Source organism: Miniopterus natalensis, chromosome 3 (assembly GCF_054644295.1).
Source record: "Miniopterus natalensis isolate mMinNat1 chromosome 3, mMinNat1.hap1, whole genome shotgun sequence".
NCBI lineage: Eukaryota > Metazoa > Chordata > Mammalia > Chiroptera > Miniopteridae > Miniopterus > Miniopterus natalensis.
In genome coordinates this window covers 27,806,182-27,827,744 of record NC_142083.1, presented here as the reverse complement: position 1 = coordinate 27,827,744, position 21,563 = coordinate 27,806,182, and the positions used below count along the sequence as shown (strand labels likewise).

The 21,563-nt window shown below is 50.7% G+C and overlaps 1 protein-coding gene across 1 annotated transcript in view; it reads right to left on the bottom strand.

Moving 5' to 3' along the window:
• The window catches only part of SLC6A3 (solute carrier family 6 member 3), a 34,026-nt gene extending 16,016 nt beyond the window's left edge, over positions 1 to 18,010 (bottom strand). The window contains exons 1-4 of the mRNA XM_016212165.2: positions 17,725 to 18,010; positions 16,658 to 16,789; positions 7,932 to 8,163; positions 542 to 680 (exon numbers count right to left, since the gene is read on the bottom strand). Coding sequence (XP_016067651.2) covers positions 542 to 680; positions 7,932 to 8,163; positions 16,658 to 16,789; positions 17,725 to 18,010 — 789 coding nt within the window. The remainder of the gene's footprint in view (positions 1 to 541; positions 681 to 7,931; positions 8,164 to 16,657; positions 16,790 to 17,724) is intronic.
• Positions 18,011 to 21,563: the final 3,553 nt, after the last annotated feature.

The window sequence follows — 21,563 nt, the reverse complement described above, 5'->3', positions numbered from 1 at the left end:
GCAAATTTCACTGATTGTGCAAATATGCACCTGGATTACAGGTAAAGGATGGATTCTGGGCCGCAGAGGGAGGGGGAGGAAAGGCACCGTCACTATCAAAAGGTTCTCATGTGTTGACAATTCACTAAGTGTATTATCACAAGTGATGAACACATTTTGGTAAGAATTGCTTTGGGTGTCCAGAAAATAACCAAAATATTTTCATTAGCAAAAACTAGTTTATGTTGTGCTCGTCTTAATGCTGAAAACACTGTGCCGTGGGTGCTTTCTCCTTGACGTCATTACTCAACCATAGTCACATGCTGACTCCCCAGCCCAAACAGATCCCCTGTCCACTCTCTAACCCACCATAGTGGAAAGGTTTCCACTTCATGACCCAACCACAACCACCCGTCCACACCCCAACCTACCATGGTCTATCTATCCACTCCTAAACCCAACCACGGCACCCGCTCACCCTAAATCCAACCACAGTCCCCTGTCCACTCCCCAACCACGGCCAGGTGTCCGTTTCCCACCAGCGAGGTGCCATCAGTCTCACCTTCCCAGAAGTCTTCACTCCCTTCCACAAGCTGAAGTAGAGCAGGACAATGACCAGCACCAGGCAAGATGTGAGCTGCCAGCGGGGAGGGCCCAGGTCATCGATGCCACGGCTCTCGTGGAGGTGCAGCACGCCACGCCTGGGAGGGGAGAAGGCAGGGCCCTGGAGAAACACTGCCTCCCCACCCAGAGCCATAACCAGACAGCTGAGCTTGCCCAGACACTCTCCTCCCCAACTTGACATGGCAGAGAAGACCCAGCCTGGCAGGTCCAGAGACTCCCCCACCCAGAAGGGCCACACCCAGCAGTCCTAGCTGAGAGGTAGGGTCCATCCTCGAGGTGAGGGGAGAAGGTGGAGCCTGCCTCGCCCGGGGCCTGCCCTCCCAGGGACTGCCTTCCCAGGACCCACTTTACCGGAGGTGGTAGAATTCCCAGTGTCTTCCTCTCTTCTTTCTCCCACCTCAGCCCTGGCTCTGTGTCTGCTGCCCATGCTCACCCCTCCCCCTTGTCCTGGAGCCCCCACCAGGCCTTATCACCTGGAACCTCTTTTCACCAATGAGAGAAGTCTCCTTGGGACAATACCATCTGCCAAGTGAGGCCGCACTGTGTTTGGCCCAGACCAACCCCTCCACAGGCATCCTTACAGTGCCTTGCACACACAGGCATGGGTTACTCACCTAACCTGTGGCAGATGGCCACTTACCCATTTGCCTGGGAAAGGAGCGCATAGGGGTCTGCAGCCTCCCAGGCCTGAGAGGGTGCAGCCGGGGAGAAAGTGTGTGGCTCTCCTCGGGGACTTACTCATAAAGCTCTTCTAGGACACTACACATGCTGGTTTTGCCTTGAATGTTTCAAATTGCTTTGGGAATTAGCACTTTGTCTATACTGGTCAATTCTCTTCCCCAAGGCTAAAAAGTCCTCTGCAGGTGCCGTCAGCCAGGCAGAGGAGTCGGCAGGCACCAGCACTGCATGGGACAGCACACCAGTCATGACAGGACACCGCAGGACACAGGGGAGAGCAGGTGCTTCCCAAGAGCAGGCACAGGGTAGGATGACAGGATGTCTGGGTAAGATGGTTTGGGCTGAAACACAGACATTTCTGGAGAATAAGTGGCCTGGAGGACCAAATAGTGATGGCCTAGGATGTCACCAGCCTTGGCAAGGGTATAACACTTCCACTTTCTGCTGCATTCTTTCTTTGGGTGTGTTTACTGTCATGGTCCTTGGATCCGGATAAGGGAGCATTTGAGGTGTGCCAGGCATGCACTGGGCTGCACTTGCACTGTCTCGTTGGATCCCCACTGCAGCTGTGTTGCCCCATTTACAGACAAGGAACCCAAGAACTGAGAGGGGAAGAGCACTATCCAACCCAGAATCGCCAACAGCAGAGCCAGGACCTGGACCCAGGCAGCCTAGTTCTGAACCCATGCTCTGCCTGGGGGGAGATGGCTGCCATGGAAAGGGGGTGAGGGGGCTCCACTCTGGCCATGAGGGATTGACATCATACCAACTAGAAAGCTAGACAAAGTACACCAAAAGAGTATTTGTAGATGTGGGACTGGAGATGACACAGGGTTGAGACTCCTGGGAGAAGGGAAGCAGTGAGGTAAGCCCTGCAAGGTCCCAGTTCCCACCTGGAGGCACCTTCCTGATGGCAGACATGGAGGTCCTGAGCACAGCATGGGGTCTTGCTGGGTGAAGGGAACAGTGATGGAGCTCAGGGAGTCTGAGGTGCTGAAAGGCTCTCCACAGGAGCCCGCTTACTCAGCCACAGGGTGAAATTCTGCAGGCCCCAGAGCTCATGCAGGGCTGAAGACCACTGAGCTCCCACCAGCCAGGGCAGGAGGCTTGCCAATCACATGGACAGTTCAGTAGACCCTGAAAGGGTCACTGCAGTAAAGGGGATAAACCAGTCTTGAAGCAAAGGCTGCCCCAGAAGCATTTCAACAACAAGCTGCAAAAGGAGAAAACTGTACCACAAGCAAATTAACTTCCTACCAGAGCAAATCCAACACTCATTAAAGGAAAGTTACAAAATTACTAGACAACAAGCAGCAAGAAAATGTGACCTGCAGCCTGGAGAAAATCGATCCATAGCTGCCTCACACCAAATACGAAAATCCGCTCAAACGGGTAAAAGACTAAATGTAAGAGCTGAAATTATGAAACTCTTGGCAGAAAACACAGGCATAAATCTTCAAGACCTTGACTTTGGCAATGGATATTTTAATAAAAGTATTCAATTTATTTAAACAAACATCAAACAAACAAAAAAACCCAGTTAACCCATTTTTTCTAACCCCCACCCTCTACCTCTGGCAACCACCAATCAATTCTCCGTGTCTATGAGCTTCACTTGTTTTTGTTGTGCGTGTTTTTTTCTTTTTGGCTATGGAAATTTTGATATGACAACAAAAGCACAAAAAATAAAAGAAAAAATAGATAACTGACTTCATCAAAATTTAAAACTTCTGTGCATCAAAGGACACTATCAACAGAGTAAAAGACAGCCCATAGAATGGGACAAAATATTTGCAAATCACATGTCTGATAAGGAATTAATACTCAGAATAATAATATATAAAGAGCTCCTAAAAGTGAGCAATAAGCAAAACTCTAAACAACTCAATTCCAAAACTGGGAAAGGACTTGAATAGATATTTCTCCAAAGAAGGTATACAGATGATGAGTGAACTCATGAAGTCATGCTCAACACCACTAATCATTAGAGAAATGCTAATCAAAACCAAAATGAGATATCAACTGCATAGTCATAAGAATGTTTATTATAAAAAAACACACAAGGAAAACAAGTGTTGTCTGGGATATAGACAAATTGGAATCTGTGTGCGTTTTTGGTGGGAACGTAAAGTGGTGCAGCTACTGTGGAAAACAGTATGGTGGTTTCTTAAAAAGAAATTCTGATATAATCTAGCAATTCTACTTCTGGGTATATACCCAAAAGAATTGAAAACAGGGACTCAAACAGATATTTTTACACCATTGTTCATAGCAGCATTATTTCCAGTAGCCAAAAGGTATAAGTAATTCAAGTGTTCATTGATAAACAAAATGAGGTCCATCCATACAATAGAATATTATTCAGCCTTAAAAAGGAAGGAAACTCTGACACACACTACAACATGAATGAACCTTGAGGACATTGAACTAAGTTAAATAAACCAGATACAAAGGACAAATACTGTATGATTCCTCTGTTATGAGGTCCCTGGAGTTGTCAAATGCAGAGACAGAAAATAGATGGGGGTGCCAAGGCCTGGGAACAGAATGGAGGGTTAGTGTGTAAAGGGGACAGAGGTTCAGTTTGGGAAGATGAAAAAGTTCTGGAGATGGATGGTGGTGATTGCTGCACAACAATGTAAAATTACTTAATGCCACTGAATTGTAAATTTAAAAAATGGTTAAAATGGCAAATTTTCTGTTATGTATAGTTTACCACCATAGAAGCCCCCCCAAAAAGCAAAATTTTTTCAGAAAAGTGAAAGCTGAGAATTCATTGCCTGCAGGTCTGCAATATAAGAAATGCTTAGTGGAATTCTTCAGATGAAATAGAAACCTGTCTCTACATAAGGGTAGGAGAGGACTCAAAATGGTGAATGCATAGGTAAATAGAAAACACCACTCATAGGAAAGCTTGGATGATCATAGATACTAATATCAGACAAAACCAATGTCAGAATGAGAAATATTACCAAGAAAGACATTCCATAATGAAAAAGGGTTCAGTTCAAAGAGCTGATATTCCTAAACATATATACACTTTATGACGGAGCATCAAAATACACAAATGAAGCAAAATCTGATAAAACTGTGAAGAGAAATAGGCATACCCACAATTATGGTTGAGATTCAACACCCCTTTCTCAGTAGCGATGGAAGAAGTAGACAGAATCAGTAAGGAGACCTGCAGAGCACCAGGAGCTAATACAACCTGGCTGACACACAACTCTCAACCCCAAAACAGTAAGACAAACATTCTTTGTAGGTGTCCATGGAACACTCATCAAGTCACAGTATATTTTGAAATAATGAAGTTTTTAAGTATGATATCTTACCAAATCAGAATTAAATTAGAAGTCAGTAACAGAAACACATCTAGAAAACCTCCAAAAATTATAAAATTAAACAACAAACCTCTGAAAATACCTTGTGAGTGAAAAGAGAAATCACAAGGCAGATTAGGAAACACTTTGAACTGAATGAAAATGAAAATACAACATATGGAATTTTGCAGAAGGCAGCTAAAGCAGTCTCTTAGAGACAAATTTGTAGCTTTAGATTCAGAGCTTTCTAATTTATATTAGAAATTAGGTTAAGGTGGTATTGATGGTGTTTATGGGACTGAGGTACATTTTAAATTGGTGGGAGTTGCATGGGCCTATTTTGGGACTTCCAGAGCCCATATGCCCTTTTCTGGCTCAGGTTTCATATCTGTCAAGTGTATTCACTGCATTGTTTCATGATTCTGGAGTCACAGCCATAAACTCCTGGTTTCTTCCCTGAGCCTATAGCATTTTCTCATGCACACCCACTAGGGACTGCAGATGGAGGGTCAGCAAGTACAGGGACTAATGAGGAAAGAGGGTCTGGGTGAAAAATGGGGACTCTATAAAATGGGCAAATTGGGGGTGAATACTAAAGGGTTTCTTCAGATAAGAGGAATGAAAATAAAGTAAACTTCATGGGCTAGGATTTTTCACTATCTAGTCTCCAAGCTGAGTCATCATATAGGTGGAGTCATCCTCACTGTGACTGCTTCCTTTCATTTGTTTGTAGAGGGAGCTGCTACAGGAAGGCTGCTGGAGCCCCTGGGGAGCTGGGACACATCAGCTCCTGCAAGACTCTCTCATTTGCCTGGGAGAGTTCTGCACACAGAGTCTGCAGAGTGCAGAAAGGCTGCCCTGAGCCTGCACAGCTTGTCCCAGAAAGGCATGAGTGCTTCCCATTCACCAGCACTGGTCATCACGCCAAGCATAACAGTTACTCTCTGAGGACCTGGAGTTAAAATGCATGGTGAAGACCTTTTAGATCTACCTTGCTAACATTCGAGTTGTCAATTGCATGATAGTTCATAACTTTATATATTGTAGAGGGGGCTGGAGTTCCTTGATAGCTAGTGACAGAGCTATATATGCCCACGTTGTAGGACTTAGAGCTTTACTATTTTATGATTACAGTTATCTTGGCCTTTATGGCATTTTGTGGTGAGCTCCCTAATTATACGTGCGTGCAGGAACATGCAGTCCTTTTCACAATGATTCACTTTATAAAGTGGGTTTAAATTCCAGAAAACATCCTGGCCTGCAGGCCTGATGGCCACAGGGACCTGTCTCAGGGAAACCCAGTCACCACTCCTGGTAAAATCACCTGCAAAGTGCTTGGGGAGGAGCACCAGGGCCTCAGTGTCATCCACTGCTTCATTGTAAACCTTCTTCAGATGCCCCGCCTTTGTCCTGTCATCACCTCCAGTGACGGTGCAGCATCTGCTCATGCTAACGTGTGCTTCATGGGGGGGAGGGGGAAGCTGGGTACCTTCTATCTCAACATCTTTCTCCCAGACTGTGGGTTTTCAAATTGATTTCACTAGTCTGATTTTTAAAAGTCACGTATCACATGTAGTCTTTCCCTTTGGTGTTCTTAGTCATAAATCACTTGAGCAACCATTTTTCCCCTCTAATTTTCTTATCTGAAAATCACTTAGATAAATGAACTCTTTCCACACCTGCCAAACAAAAGATAAGCAGTCCCAAAAGTGTCACTGGTCACCTTTCGACATCTCTGCAAGCCTTCCAGATGTTCTAAGTTGCACTGAAATCCATCTTGAAATTGTAAAAGGCGTGATAGCTTGACCACTGAGCCACCATCTTGTCAGTAAAATCAATTAAACCCACCTCCAGCACGAGCTGTCTCTGAATGTCCTTTCCTGTGGTGGGATTTGACTAGGACACTCCTAGGCTCTTGCCACAGCCACCTCTGATTGGCTGCTTTCTGTGCTGAGGTCCCCAACCCTTCTCTCTACCACATGACAACCACGAGAGTGGGTCCACATGGGGGAGAGCACACACACACCCCTGGCCTCAGCATCTTAATGAGACACTGACATTTGGGAAATGTAGTAATAAACAGGTCAGTGGTAAGCACTGTGTGTGTGTGTGTGTTTGGTTTTTTGCCTCTAAGAACAGTAAAATAACTTTGCTGAATGTTCTGCTTGTCTATATTTGGACAATTATATCATTTCCTGGTTGCTTGTCACACTGAGTCCTATGCACATACTCAGGTAACCCCACCTGTGATTCCATTTCTCCAGGATATGCCCCCCCCCCCCCATGTCTCCAGGTAAATGGAAAGGGGCAGATCCCAGGCAGACTCTTCTCCCTGCCCCATCCTCTGAAGCCAGCTCACCCCTCTTGTGAGCTCCATGAGATGAAAGCCTTCAACCTCTTAGGCCTGGAGTCTCCCTTCTCCTGGCCAGGGCACTCTTGGCGGGCCCCTCTCTTTCCCGTCATGGGAGTCCCTCCCTGCCCTCAGACACTTTTCACTCTGTCTAATTCCAAACCACCCAAAAGGGTATCTTCCTAAAAACTAAGCCCATCACACAACCCCCATGAGCAAACCACGATCTTCTTAATGATGCTCTAAGAAAACACCAGATCCTTCTAGCAGTCCCTCCAGACCCTCTAAACCCTGCTTCATGCTGTGAGGAAGTGGAGGAAGCCAAGAGCTGATGCAGTGCCCGAAGACATTCAGAGAACACACTGGAGGAGAGGGACAGGCTTGGCAAGGGGAGGTAAGGAGTGGGATACTGGGAAAGCTGCTGCACATGGGGACCGAGGAGAGACCCATGGAAAAAAAAACAGCATTGTGTTTGTAAAAAGAAAAGAGTGCCTCGTGAAAAGCAGATAGTCGGTGCACCTGCAGACAAGGTCTGTCCAGTGAGGCTGCAATGGGGCCTGCCCAGGAAGGACTTTTCTGAAGAGAACTGGGCCCGGCCTGCACAGGGAGGATGGGCAGATGAATGACACCAGTGCACTCTGCAGCCCTCAGCATGCCTTCCACCCATCCACACAGTGTGTGTGGTGCCTCGGGCTGGCCTCCTACCACCCCAAACAGGGAGCAGGACAGAGCAGCCATGGGCCTGCTCAGCCTTCCACCCAGGCTGAGGACTCACGTTAGCTTTGTCCCAGAAAAACCAAGGGAACAGGACACGGGCACAGGACAAGGAAAGGGTCCTCTCACACCAGGTGAGGCAGCAGGGGCAAGTGGCTGACCCCTGGGCTGCCATAGAGTGCCCAGCTCTGCGTCCTTCCCTTCCAGAGGCAGACACAGCAAGTGAGGAGCCGCGGAACCCCGAGGAGTGGCCTCCCGCTTACTCAAAGTACTCGGCGGCTGGCGTGGTCCTGAAGCTGCCGTTGAGGCCCGAGCCGTTGCCCGCGGGGCTGGAGTGGGCGTCTGTACAGTTGACGCTGTTCCAGGTGTTGTTGCAGTGGGTCCAGGGCAGCTCCGTGGTGAAGGAGGAGAAGAAGTAGTGCAGCGCCCAAGCAATGATGACGTTGTAGAAGAAGCCAACGTAGAGCGAGATCAGGATGACCGTGAAGCCCACACCTAGGGTGGTGGGAGCACAGAGCCACCGTCAACAGGATGCCCTTCCCCATCTTCCCTTCCAGGAGACATTGCCACCCTGTGCCGGCTGTTGGCCTCCATCCCAATGCCAGGTGATGTCGTAAACAGGGAAGGGAAAGGGCAGATTCCAGACTTTATGCTGTGATCACAGAGAGGGGCTCCCCTCTTCTGAAATCATCTACGGCTATCTCTGTCTACTCAGAGACATTCAGAGTGTCTCTAAGGGACATTCAAGATCTGAAAGGCCATCCAGGGCCATTGAAGGGTACCCAGAACCACCCTGGTATGTCCAGGGCCATGTAGAGTCATCTAGGAACATTTAGGATCATCTAGGGCCACTGTGGTAGAACCAGGTCACCTATAGACATGCAGGGCAACTAAGGGCCATCCATGGCTATCCATGCCACTCACAGCAACTCAGGATCAAACAGATCATCCAGGCTCACTTAAGGTCATCTAGGGCCACTCTGGGTCACCCTGAGTAATCTAACCCAGAGCTACCCAGTGCACCCAGGCCATGCAAAACCATCAGAATCATCCACTGTCACCCATGGCCACCCAGGGTCATCTAGGGGAACCCAGAGATACAAAACACCACCAAACATCAAAGAAGGCCACCCAAAACCATCCAGGGTCACCCAGAAACACCAGGGCCACCCATGACAATAGGGTCATCAAAGGCCATCCAGAGTCACAAAGGAATACTCAGTGATTTCCAGAGTCATGTAGGGACACTTAGAGCCATCCAGAGTTACCAATGAACATCTAGGGTCCTCCATGGGCATCCATAGCCACCCAGGCTCATCTAGGACCACCAAGGGTATCCAAGACCATCCAGACCCACCAAGGCTAATCCAGGGCCACCCAGAGTCATATAGGGCCGTTCATGGTCACCTACAGCTAATCAAGACTACCCAGGGCATAGGAGGAAAACAAGATGGCGCGTAGGCAGCAGCTGTACCCGCCGCCTCCCGCAGCCACATCAAAATCACAGCTAAAATACAGAACCACCATCACTCTGAGCCTCCTGAAACTGGCCGAACAGGAGCCCTACATCCAGGGAGCTGAAGAAGCACCAAGACCGGGAGGAGGGGCGGGGACACGGGCGGATCGGGGCTGAATCCTGGAGAGGCGGCCTCCGGGCCACCCCCGGTGCCGCAGTTTAAACCCGGGAGGGAATCTCGGCAGCAGAGGTTTCCTGGAGGAGGGAGGGGTCCCAGCCCCACAGCAGGCCCCCAGCCCAGGCCTCCAGGGCCCGAAGACAAATCCCCACAACTTTGGGGTTTTAAACCAGTGGGGACTGTCACTGAGGGTCGCGGAGGCTGCGGGAGCCCCAGCAGCTCCTCTAAAGGGCCCGGCACGGACTCACTCGGACGCTCCCTCTGAGCCCAGCGCCGGGCAGCAGCTGAAAGGACCCGGGACACTCGGGGGGAACTAACCTGCCTGAGATCCGGGCGAGAGGCGGAGGGGCGGCTTCCTCAGGCAGAAGGGCTGGCGGAGGCCATGGCTCCTGTGGCGAGTCCTCCCCGCACACAGCCGGCAGGCAGGCGCCATGTTTGAATCGCCAGCACCTGACTCTCACCTTTGGCCCCGCCCCGTGATTCCCGGAGGCCCCGCCCCTCCCCACCTGCAGCTCATCCAGGCCATTTCCAGGGCTTTTCTGTGCAAGTGGCCTCTCGAGCCTCAGGCTTAGGACTTTCCTAAAATCTCTCAAACAGCAGCAGCGGGCCCCATACGGCTTGATAAGTGGCCCCAAGCCTGGCACTAGCAGCAGCCTGCACTGGCTCATAGCTTGGCCTCTCCTGGGCACCTCCAAGCCCAGCACAAGTAGCAGCCAACTACGGTTTGCTGTGTAGCTCATGCTGGGTGGCCCTGGGCAAGGCACATTCAGAGGCTGACTTTGCACCTCCCGGGAGGCCCCAAAGACAGTGCACCTGGTGGTCAGACTCGACCACGCTGGATTACAGCCCTTCCACATTCATGAGTGACACACTCAAGGAGTGCACTCTGTGAACACCAAAGCCCCACTAAAGTAAATCCTGCTCCATAGCAGTGTCTCCAACACAGCAGCTCTTTGGCTGTAGTTGCAGTGGGTCCTCATAGCCGATTGGCTTGGGGATCAATTTCTCCCAGTGACACCAACAGCAACCCAGGCTCAACTACAATAGGACAGTGCACACAGCCCACACAGGGGAGCACTTAGCAGGCCCAGCTCAGGAAAATGGGGAGGCTGAGCCACTGGACCCTACAGGACACCTACTACACAAAGCCACTCTACAAATTCCAGGAAACGTAGCAGCTCTACCCAATACATAGAAACAAACACCTGGAAGCAGCCAAAATGCGGAGGCAAAGAAACATGTCACAAAGGAAAGAACAGAAGAAATCTCTAGAAGAGGAACTAAATGAAATAGATCCAAGCAAGCTAACAGATACAGAGTTCAGAATTTTGTTTGCAAGAGAAAAGCAATTATTTACCTACAAGGGAGCACCCATATGACTGTCAGCTGATTTCTCAACAGAAACTTTGCAGGCCAGAAGGGAGTGGCAAGAAATATTCAAAGTGATGAAAAACATGGAACTACAACCAAGATTGCTCTACTCAGCAAAGCTATCATTTAGAACTAAAGGTCAGATGAAGAGTTGCACAGATAAGAAAAAGCTAAAGGAGTTCATCACCACCAGACCAGCACTACAGGAAATGTTGAAGGGTCTTCTTTAACAAGAAGCTAATGAAAAAAACAATCTGAGAACTAAATAGATCCAGAGACATTCACGCAGGCAACAGACGATATTTCAGAGGAAAGAGAAAAGGGGGGTGGAGGGTGGGAAGAGATTAACCAAAGAACTTATATGCATATATATGCATAACCCATGGACACAGTCAATAATGGGGTGAAGGCCTGGAGAGGGGTTGGGAGTGAGGTGGAGGGGGTCAATTGGGGGGAAAAATGGGACACCTGTAATACTTTCAACAATAAAGATATATTTAAAAAAAAAAAAAAAAAGACTACCCAGGGCAAACAGGGTCATCTGGGTTCATTCATAGCTACCTAGGGCCACCTAAGGCCACCCAGGACCATGCATGACTATCTAGGGTTTCCCAGAGTCATACATGACTACCCAGGGCCTTTCAGAATACCCTTTCCAGGGTCATAAAACCTGGAGTTTGAGATCAATTATGAGGGGTTCCTAGCTCCTAGTGAACTACAGCAGAAGGAAGTGGTGAGCAGTCTTTGGAGTTTTGTCACCCTGACTGGTGGGGAGATGGGTTTAGCTGTTAGAATGCCTCCTCCTGTTGGTCAGGAAACCACACTGTCAGGAAATCATGCTGTCATGAAGCACATCACAGAAGGTTTTCCCCAGCAGTGGACCGACTAGGATGTCTGGCTTGAAATATTTTTTAAGGTTAAAAACTTGCGTACCAAATCCTCAGTCTGAAACTTTGGGAACTCAAAGGAGACTTGATCAAACACTAGAGCAGATCCAGGTCCAGTATCTGAAGGAAGAACTGACTTTGCCTTTGGCCCTTCTGGAACCCATTGCTGTGTGGATAACCCTCCATCTGGGCAGGCCAGGTTTCTCTACTTTCACAACAGAGTGACAAGGTCACCGCAGGGGCACACGGGCTTGCCCCATCAGTGACACAGCACACCAGCACTGGAGCTCTGCCTCACCTGAGAGCACAGCTTGGGCCCCAAATGCCCGAGTGATGGAAACGATTCCCTAGGAAGATGGTTGCAAGGGTCAGCTATTTGCTTGGTCACAAGTTCTGTCCTTCAGGACAGCAGAGCCTTAGAGAGCCACAGGCCTGGGACACTGACATGTAACTCCTCACCAACTCGAACTTCCCCAAGTTCCTCCATAGTGTCACTTAAGACCAAGCCACATGAAATCCACTTCTCACTTACTATAAGAATGTTCTTCTAATCATTGTTCATCACCTCATCATATCATCTGAGTGAAGCTACACCAGATATACTTCTTTCATCATTTCTCGCCATGAGAAACTGTCTTTGCTAAGGAGATGGCAGGCTCAGTTCCCTCTAATATTTCCAATTGATTGGCTGCCTCCTGCACACCCCCTGCTGGGGATTGAGCCCAAAACCCAGGCATATGCCCTGACTGGGAATCAAACCCTGACCTCCTGGTTCAGGGGTTGATGCTCAACCACTGAGCCACACCAGCTGGACCCAGTGAAAATATTAATGAAAATGTGTTCCTCTATTGTCTGACTCCCATGAAGCTCAGGGCTAAATGTGAATTTTAATCATAGCTTTTAATGTCAATTTTCTTAAATTTCTATTTCTCTTAGGATTTTTATATTAACCTCGTGTGCATTTTGTTTTATTTTAAGCAACCTTAAATTCTTTTTAGAAAGAGGAAAAGTTTGATAAATCATACTAAAATATTACTGACCACAAAATACCATAAATTGTTTTATATTCAATAGAGTGGCAATGTTTCTATGGCATATGTAAAGTGAGGGTGTCTTTGGCAGTTAGCCAAACAACCTGAAAAGGAGCATTCTCAGGCCCCAAGAGATCACGACAGTCACCCTCCTCCACCATTCCCCTTCTGCAGAATCCCCCAAACCCAGCTCACTCCAAAGTGTCCACAAAAGCTGTCTTAGACGAGAGTGTCATAAACAAATACTAATTCCAGGAATACCAGCTGGAGAAAAGGCTCCCTGGTGGATCAGTTTTTCAGTCCTTGAGACTCATGGGTGGATTTTTCTGAAGTAAACTAGAGAGAATTCCTCCTCTGTCGATGTGGGTGTCTTTACTATCTGCATGGTGTGTGTGTATGTGTGTGCGTGTTCAAGCACATGTGTGCTAATATGACAGAGGGGGGCACAGAGAGGAACGGGGAGACAAGGATGGTTCTGAGACCCCTCCTCTCAGGACCCTGTGATGGCACATTTGGATGCTGAAGGCCACCTCCACCTCTCCAGCCACATGCCCACCCTGTGGGACTCCGGACAGGTGGTACAGGGAACTGAGGATGAGGCACAGCTGCTGAGGCAGCTCATCCTCACTGTGGACTTCACCACCTGACTTTCTCAGGTACAGCTCAGTGCTAGTTAGGTGCCAGGAGCAGCACCCAGGTAAGAGAGGGAAGGCTAGGAAACACAGGAGAAAGCTTTCACAGGGGCCTGCACATGCCCCTGAAGGACTGGATAACCTTTTAGTTCCATAATGCTTACTTGGGGCATTTTAACTGATGTTGTCATTTACTGTGTGTTATCCCTACGTCGTGACACATGAAAATACAGGCAATTTTATTAATTGATTTTTTTAAAAGACAAAAAAGAAAAGAGAAGGCGCACGTGTCAGGGTATCCAGAAAAGCATGGTTTGCCTCACCTAATTTAAGGAGCAATGACCATCTCCTATCAAATGGGCATTGTATGGATAAGATAGAACCTGAACATGCAGGAAGTCATCTGCAGGGGATTGTAGCTTGGATGGCATTAAACAATTCAAGGTATCTCTTCTCTAAACATGAAAGTCTAGTGTTCTTGCATGGATTTGTTTATCTCTTCGACAAGCACAGCCCTGTGCTGACTGCACAGATTCCCAGCTCAATAGCTGACTCTCTGTGGTTCCCTCAATCTCAGGTTATGAGATGGGTGACCGGGAACAACGGAGATTCTGTCCACAGGGGCACATAACGCTTCTTCCTGTGGCCTCACTTGGCCCCAGATCAGCCCTCCACACAGATAAGTTTCCAAAACTAGGAAAAAGCTGCCATGAGCTGCCAGAGCATGACTGTGAGGCTGGGACTCGGAGTCAGTTCACGAAGTGGGCGATGTCTGCCGACTTCTCCAGGTCCTGATATTGCTGGGATGTGGCAAAATGCCCCCATCTGTGGTCTCAGCTTCTCCAGAATGGGGTGCTGAAGTCATATATCCCATATCCACCCCAATTCATTAGGATTCAGCAGCACTTTGAAATCCTTGGAAAGTATTTATTGACATTTTATAAGCTGCAATAAAACAAATCGCTTTGGCAGCTTTGTTGGAGAAAACCCTTTGTGGCAGGAAACAGCTGGGAATCAGCTTTCCCCTGTGGGCGCCAGCCCCAGGGGGCCACGGTTCCTTTCCTCTTCTGCAGTCCCTCACAGATTTACTTTGACTCAGGGTTAGACTCCCTGGTGGGAGGTGGGACGCAGAGTTGTGTCCCGTAAGAAACTTATGACAGACATACTTTGAACTGGAAGGGAGCGCTTCTTGGAAATCCAAAGATACAAACTGGCATCACCACAGCCTGGGTCACAGCTGGAGGCATCCTTCCTCAGCACTTCCCCAGATGGTCACTCGAGGACAGACATGCTTAATTCCCGACTCGGCACTTGAATGCTCTATAAATACTGACCACAGCGAAAGCTCATTGCAGTGCACGACCGCGTGACACGTTAGCGCTGCCCAGCAGAGCCTGGGAGAACACGATTAACTCATGTGTGTCTTGTCTGTTAGCTGTGGTTCACTGCCCTCAGTGGCACCAACATTTTGCCAGTACACAGACGCTGAAATGTCCAAGTTGACACCTGCATCTGTCACTAATAGGTGCCTGGTGTCTTCAGGTCCCTGCACATTTCTCCACTGGGGAATTAATGACGGTGCCAGAGGCGAGTCGCAGGCAACTCATTTGATCTTTGACTTCTGGGTGCAAACTGCACAAGGGAACACCTAGCACCTGGCACCTGAACCCAGAGGTGTCCAAATCTCTCTGTAGTTCCATCTTAAGATTCACCTAGCAGACCACGAAGCTGGAAAAACATAGTGCCTGGAGGAGCTCTCCATGCCCGTTGGCCTCAGCATTTCCGCCATGGAGACTGACCTCGGCAGCTGTGCGATGTCCTCACTCCGGACACCGGATCAGTTTCTATCTGAGCACACACCCACTGACCCACCCACACGGCAACCTTGGAGAGACAATGGCACTCCTGTTCTCCTCAAAACACCAACTTTTCAAGAATGTTTAAGAAAATCCAAAGCCTGATCTTTAAATAGCCACTTTTGAAAAATGAAACCAGCTGTCTGAACCAGGCACCTTCTCCTGTCTCTTTGAGGAAACCCTTGAATCCTCCTGAGCCATAAGCTCCTGTTGGCCCAATGGGGAGTCAGAAGAGTGACAAGGGCCAGTTACTCAAGCCCTCTAATCTCAGTGCCTACATGTCCAAGAGGGAGACAACACAGCGTGTGCCCTCCCCAGGGCTCTCAGGAGGATGGATCGAGGTTACTGTGGGAGGGTTAGTCACCAAGACTCAGCATGAATAACTAGACAGTTAGATAGATTATAGGTAAATAATAGATAATAGGTAGCTATGATAGATAGATGATACATAGGTAGGTAAATAGTTGAGCAGCTAAATTACTAAAGTCGTGTAGATCAAGGCATGAGAAATAATTCTGTTCTTGTTCTAAGAAGCCTGGGAACTTAAACCTTTGAACTTTCCAGTCCTGTATCAATGCCTGGATATACATCAAACCTCCTAAAAACCATGATTACCCCCAAAGGATTACAGGAAGGTGTCCAGACCACCTGACATCCAGTATCCAGACCACTGGTCATCTAGAGGATTGCCATCTCAGACGGATCCAGAGACTAAGAGTGCAGGTCTGATTTTTCTCAAGAGTGTGCTTCCTACTATAAGAACCCTCAGGTTTCCTTCTTCAGAACTCTCTGCCTATTGCCTAGTTGTGTTTCTAACTTGTAAACCCTAAGACTCTTGAATAAATATTTATCATTTATTCCTAGCCAAAGCCTCCTGATTTTATGTTCAGTTGATTTTTAATAGATGATAGATGATAGATGATAGATAGATAGATAGATAGATAGATAGATAGATAGATAGATAGATAGATGATAGATAGATAGATAGATGATAGATAGATGATAGATAGATGATAGATAGATAGATAGATAGATAGATAGATAGATAGATGATAGATAGATAGATAGATAGATAGATAGATAGATAGATAGATAGATAGATAGATAGATAGATATTATACACAGATGATAAATAGGTAGGTAGGTAGGTAGATAGATGGAAGGTGGTTGATAGATGATTGATGGTTGATGGATGATACATAGATAGATGGATGGATAGGTAGATGATAGCTAGATAGACAGATAGATTGACGGGTGGATACATAGATGATGTAGATAGATATATAATAGATGATAGATGATAGACGATAGGTAGCTGATGGATAGTTTTATTTATCATTTTAACTCTTTGACAAAATAATGCTGCTAATGAATTGAATTGCAGGGTGGCCTCACCTCAAAGCAAGGAAATATGCTCTCAAATTAGTGGTTGTTACAAGTCTTTAGTGTAGGACCAAAATTCAGATGGTGTGTTCATGTGCACAGGTACCTAGCAAAGCAGTACAGCGTGCACACGACCTGGGCGGGCTTGGCCTGAAAGCGCTGAAGCCACAGCCCTGGTCCGTGCCACGCCATTACCTTTGAGTACAGGGCAGATCTTCCAGACGCCGGCAGCTCCCTCCCTGTTGAACTGCCCGAGGGCCAGTTCCATGTAGAAGAGCGGCATCCCTGCAATGACCATGAAGAGCAGGTAGGGGACCAGGAAGGCGCCTGTGGGACATGACAGCATGGTCACTGAGGGCCTCAAGGGCTCAGCCATCTCCACCAACCACTCACATCTTGGCCCTGACCCCAGCCTCTGTCCCTGTTTCTCCTGAAGCTCTCTGCCTGGCCACCCTCCAAAGGGAAGCCACAGGTTGGGCCGGGTGAGTCTCCTCCCTCCATACCTAGCCTCACTGCCATTAGTGCTCCAAGTCCTTCTAAAGCTTTCAAACTAAGCCCATCCCTACAGAATCCCCAATGTCCCAGCCCCAGGTTATGGAGTCACCTACCCCCCTCCCCCGGCCCCAAGAGGGGGCTGCAGTCCCTTCAGGTAGGCGCCTTGCTCCTCTTGGAGCTACATCCTGCCCCAAGCACAGGGTTCAGGGCCCTGTGGCTCTGCTTCCTAAAGCTCTTCCTTGAATGGGAGGCAGTTTTGCCAGGGCTCTCTTCCTGGGATGGGGAGGGAGGCAGGGAGGCCCCACAGCCCTGTCCATCCTTGGACAAGTTAATGCACTGCCAAGGCCTCAGTCTTCTTCCCTCGACCTGGGCAGAGTAATGCCAGCCTACTGGAAGGCCTCCCAGGACACTCTTCCCAGGCCCTCCATCTGTGCAGTGTAGAGTGGCCAGTGAATCAGGGAGGCCAGCAGGGAAAGGAAGCACCAGGAGGGTAGGCATGAGTTCCAACTTAACTGGCTCCTCAACTTGAATTTTGGGAAGTGATCCTGCCTTCATTGCCCTCAACTGTGAAGTCCTGACATGAAGTGAGATTGTTCTGAACTCTACTTCTGTTTCTGCAACACACACCTGGGGATTCTGCGCCCGGCTAACGCTAAGTTACGAAACAGTCATGTTGCCAGAGTGTGTGCGTTTCTCGGAAACCCTGCTTCCATTGCCCTGGACTCTAGCCCAGCAGGAGAGCACAGGGAGGGCAGGCGGGGACTCACCCCCGCCGTTTTTGTAGCACAAGTAAGGAAATCGCCAGACGTTGGCCAGGTCCACCGCAAAGCCGATCACTGAGAGGAGAAAGTCTATCTTTTTGCTCCACGTCTCCCGTTCCTGGGTCTCCACGGGGGTCTGTGGGGAGTTGACGAGGGTGGAGTTTGTGAGCTGCACCCCATTCTGTTCCTTGACCAGGACAAGTTCCACCGCCTTCGGGCACATTGCATTGGGCTCCTTAGCCGGGGCCACGGCGGAAGGCATCAGTCCCAGCGGGCATTTGCTTCTCCTCATGGGCAGACTGGATGGGATCTAGGGTTCTGCGCGCCCTCCCTCTCGGTCTTCAGCTGGCATGAAAAACAAACACACAGGAATGTGACGAATTAGGAGCCACAACTGCGGAGGTGTCCAGTGGCCAGAGCAGAGACCCAAAGCATTTATAGTCATTTCTTTGGGGCAGAACACATACATTCCAAGCAGCTAAGAAGACACAGCCAGGACTGAGGATGAGGGGAGGTGAGTTATTTCTCCTGAGGGCTGAGGGACACAGGCTGTGGAGACCTCAGGACAGACATCTGCTTTGCCACCTTCCCCTGGCTCTCCTCTCTAGTCCAACAAAAGCGCAGTGCTTGTGCAATCTCTAGTTTTGCTTTTAACAATAATGCAAATGGTTACCTCCGCCGAGCCCCACATTGCAGGGAGTAACTTACAATCTTTAAATAGCACTCAACAGTAAGTCTTTACAGAGTGCACACCCAGTCTTTCCACGATAACCAAAAGCAGCCACAGCAATTAAAAGTTAACACAATGATCATAACAGTTTCTTCAAGGAACGCCTGTGGCCCGGTGGCTCACCAGCCCCCCTGGAAGAGTTGCAGAGATAAGAGCAGCATGTCAACATTTACCCCAGGGACTGTGAGCTCCTATACTTAGCAACTTTACCAGGGAGCTCATTTCCAAATCACTTCCATAAACCCTGGGCAACGCCATCAGGGGGAATAGAAGAAAGTAACAGCCATGAGCAAGCTGGGCCCTCCGGGCCAAGGGTGGCTTCAACTTTGACTTCTGTCATTTGGACACACCAACATTGTTGCAACAGTTCACACATGGGGGGGTGCACATGTGCTCACTCACATGCATGCACGCACGCGCACACACAGTGCTTGAAGCAGAAGCCTAATAGGATGGCAGCTTAATGGGGGTGTTTTTCACTGTATCCAAGTTTGAACAAAAACTCACAACTTGGGTTTGTCACCAGAGGTGGAGGAGCCACAGAGAAGTGGTGCATTCCAGGGATGTATGAGAAACCAGGCCAAGGAGCTGCCTCCTCTGGGGAGCGGGTGGGGTTGGCCTGCCATGGGGTGCAGTTGGAGGGGCTGGATCTGTAAAGGTGGCAAATTCCAGAGTTTTTGCTCTGACTAAGGGCCCTTGCAGTCCCGTCTGGCCACCTGCCAGGGCAGCCCACACCCAGCATTTGGGGTGAGCTGACCCACTCCTGGAGCAGTGGCCTCAGAGGCCAAGTTTGGGTAAAGAAAGCAAAACCTGGTCTCTTAGAGAAACACAGCTGGCTCATAAGCTGTGGGTCTGTCCCTGGAAGCACAGCTCTCTGCCCCTACTCTCACCTTCAAAATCAAAGATAAAACACTACACCATGGAGCACTGGTTGAGAAAATCACCCGGATCGCACCTGGGGCCACACGGCCCAGGCCCGCTTCACCCTGCCCCGCGCCTGGGTCAGCAGCAGGGATCAGTCACAACAGCTGCGCCCGGTCCCGGCGCCGGCGCCCCTTCCCGCGATCCCCGAGCAGGGCGCTGCCGCGGGACACGGCGCTCCACTTGCGGGGCCAGGGCCGGGCCAGGGGCCACGGGAGCTCGGGTCAGCCCCGCATCCCCCCGTGCACATCTCTGTCAGCTCCCAGGATCGCCTTCAGGTCTCCAAAGGCGCTGTCTGTCGGGGCGCGCGGTGCACACCGGCTGTGAGCGACTTTTGGAGACGCTGTCGTCTGCGGAACGCGGCGCCTCCTGACGCAGCCCGTCCGAGACCCGAGCCCCTCGCCCGCAGCCTTCGGAGCCCACGGAGGGAACGGCGAGCCCCGAGGAGGCCCCGGGCGCCTTGCTGGAAGTCACCCGCGGAGTGCCCAGAGCTTACCTGCCCTCCACGGCCTCGGCTCGGCTCGGCTCGGCTCTGGGGTCCCGCCGCCTAGGTCCACGGAAGCTTGGCTCGGGTCCCGCCGCACTGGACAGTCGGCCCCGGGGCTCTTATCCTGTCGCCGGGCCCGCCCCGCCCCGCCCGCTGTCGAGGGCGCGAGTAGGTTCGGCTCAGCTTGCGCACCGCCCCGGTGGGCGGGGGACCAGCCCGGCCGCGCCCTCCACCCGCCCCCGGGACCCAGACGGCGGCCGGAGCCCGCGGCCCACAGTCCGCGGCTGCAGAACGCGCTGCCCCGGGTCGTGCGCGCCCCGGAGCCTCAGACGCTCGCGAGCGGGGACACCTGTGGGCCCGAGGCGTGGCAGCACCGGACGGGCTGTTTCCCAGCGGGGCCCGCCGAGGTCTTCCTCCCACCCTGGGCTGCGTCCCCGGGGCGGCCCCGCACGGCAGCTTCTGCTTGAGGGGCTCCCGCCGCCTACCTAGCGCCGGGCCCCCGCGGGCGGGCGGAGGAGGGGCACCGGCCGGCGGGAGGGAGCGGGACCCGCGGGGCTGGCCGGGCCGAGGCCGTGCCCCGCCGCCCGGGCTGCACGACCCCCACCCTGATGCTCACCAACGTCTCAGCTCCACGGGCTCCTCTCCTGTGGCCGCCCCTCCCGCGGTCGGCGCCCAGGGGACCTCTCCCCCTGAGTCCCGCCGGGTGGCGTCCTGTCTGCTCCCCAGTCAGGCCGCGGCGACCTCTGCGTTGCCCTGACCGGGGCCCCGAGGTACTGGGTAGTCCCCCAGGTCCGGCTGCGGAGACGAGGGTCCCTCTGTGGTCGGCACTGCCCGGGGCACGTCGGGCGGGCAGCAGGACGTCTTGGTGCTTTACCCACACGCTGCGCATCGATTGGCACCAAGGGGCTCCCACTACACTCGCATTGCAAAATGATTTCTTCTGACGGCCTGGCGGTCGGTACCGACTCCTGGACCGAACAGAGACGGAATCTTCTTAGCCCCGACGCCCTCGGCAAGACTTCACTTCATGGCGCTCAGGAATGGAGACCCCAGGCCACCAAGCAAGGTCCGGGTCCCCCGGGTGCAGAGTGGCTGCAAGGTGAGTGGTGGCTTCTGGCATCGCTGCTGGCTGGGTGACCCAAATCCCAGGCATTCACAATCCTGGCACATGTCCTTTCATTTTCCCACTGTGCACTCTCTGTAGGGTGATGTCTAGACGAGTCCGCGGCTCTCCACTCTGTCTGGACTGCAAGTTGCTACCCAGAAGTGTCATGGAAGGAGTGTCCCTTTGTCTCATCCTCAGTACCATTTCCCCCACTCACTCCTGCTTCCAGCTGGACACCAGCATCACTGCCTTACCCACAACCTCCTGATTATAGGTCTGACGACAAAAATAGGACTGGTACCCAGCCACAGCACCAAGAAACTGTTCTGCCAGGCTGATTAGAATCAAGCAGTAAGAACCTGTGACTTGGTGCATCAGTGTGCTCCAGCTGCTATAACAAACATGCCACAGACAGGGTGATTTATAAATGGAAATTTCTTTGTCACAGTTCTGGGGGTTGGAAGTTCAAGATCAAGGCAGTGGCATACTCACTCTCTGGTGAGGACCCTTTCCTGGCTCACCGACATCTCCCTGCTATGACTTCACATGGCAGAGGGTGAGGGGGCTCTCTGGGGCCTCGTTGATAAGGGCACTAGTTCCAT